At 39.0% G+C, this 1,368-nt stretch overlaps 1 protein-coding gene across 3 annotated transcripts in view; it reads left to right on the plus strand.

The window, feature by feature from the left end:
• LOC102307872 (HLA class I histocompatibility antigen, alpha chain G) overlaps positions 1-1,368 on the plus strand; it is a 2,573-nt gene extending 1,205 nt beyond the window's left edge. For 2 of the 3 annotated variants that reach the window (XM_005953488.3, XM_005953491.2), the window contains 4 exons: positions 11-229; positions 922-1,026; positions 1,120-1,137; positions 1,232-1,368. In XM_005953488.3, the coding sequence (XP_005953550.1) occupies positions 11-229; positions 922-1,026; positions 1,120-1,137; positions 1,232-1,284 (395 nt within the window). In that variant the 3' untranslated portion in view covers positions 1,285-1,368. The remainder of the gene's footprint in view (positions 1-10; positions 230-921; positions 1,027-1,119; positions 1,138-1,231) is intronic. The other variant, XM_014331696.2, reaches the window with a different exon arrangement.

A 1,368-nucleotide genomic window follows, 5' to 3' on the forward strand; every position in this document is an offset into this window, starting at 1 on the left:
TGGAGGAAAGATGGAGAGGAGCTTCATGAAGGTGTGGATCCTGGAGAGATCCTCCCCAACAATGATGGGACCTTTCAGATGAGTGTTGATCTGAATGTTTCATCATTCACACTTGAAGACTGGAGCAGATTTGACTGTGTGTTTCATCTCTCTGATGGTGAGGACGTCATCATCACCAGGCTGAATGAAACAGTGATCAGAACCAACAGAGGAGGAAAAAATACAAATGGTGAGAAAAGCTCATTTAATTCATTTTGTTTCCTGTTACTGTGGATTGTCTGTAATCCAGTGTTTTGTCCTGTTTTTGTGTGATCTCAGGCAGAATAGCTGCTACTGTAGGAATAACTCATGGAGATCCTATTAAAGTTGGAGAAAAAAAATCAGTACTTGTATATAATAACTGTCTCTTTGATTTAAAATGTGCCCAGTGTTGGTGCTGCTAACAGCCATCCATTCATCCATTTACTTCTCCTTCTCCTTATCAGGGTGCTACAGTCCAAAGACATGCAGTTAGGGGGGTCAGGTTCATTGATGATTCTAACTTGCTCATAGGTGTGAATGTGAGTGCGAATGGCTGCTGTTAATATTCTTAAGAGAAAACTGTTTCGACCATAATCCTGACAGTGGTACTGGAACTTACATTTCAAAATGCAAGTGTTTCTAAATAATAAAACCCTTGCTTTTTATTTCTGGCCTTATAATTGAGGAGCTGAATACACAAAACTGCTGTCAAAGGGTTAAAAATTCAGCCACCTAATTTTAGTGTGCCTGCTCTGCTTAACTGCAATATATCATGGTATCTGAGTGTTGTATAGTGTTACATGTATGATCACATCAGTAGATCTTGACATAGAAATTATGCTGTCTTCTTCTCACCAATATGTGATTTACATTTAAACTACATGATTTCTGACTGATCAGAGGAACCCTCAGACATGATGATCACCATCACTGCTGCAGTGGTTGTTTCAGTTGCTCTCGTCCTCGTTGCTGCTGTTTTTGCTGCTGTTTACAAGAAGAAGAAAGGTGAGAGATTCAGCTGAGCTGATGCTCTGATACAGACTGCAAAGCTGAATGTCTCTGGCATTCTTGAATATTTGTTTTTTCCTATTATTTCAGAAACAAATACTGAACAATGTAAGTAAAGTGTTTTTCATTGTCACTCTGATTTTCATTGATACTAAGCCAGTTCAAGATTAGTAGGACTAACAGTTTGTTTTGCACCCTACAGCTCGAGACAACGCCTGTGATCTCTCTACAAGACTGAATTCAGAGCCCTCATAGACAAACACAGCACATGATGGACAAATACAGACATCTTCACCTACATAATAAAAAGAGCAAAGGCAATTGTTGATCTTTTCTTTT

The sequence above is a fragment of the Haplochromis burtoni genome, unplaced genomic scaffold (genome assembly GCF_018398535.1).
Source record: "Haplochromis burtoni strain Fernald_Lab_line unplaced genomic scaffold, NCSU_Asbu1 Contig_4708, whole genome shotgun sequence".
Taxonomy (NCBI): domain Eukaryota; kingdom Metazoa; phylum Chordata; class Actinopteri; order Cichliformes; family Cichlidae; genus Haplochromis; species Haplochromis burtoni.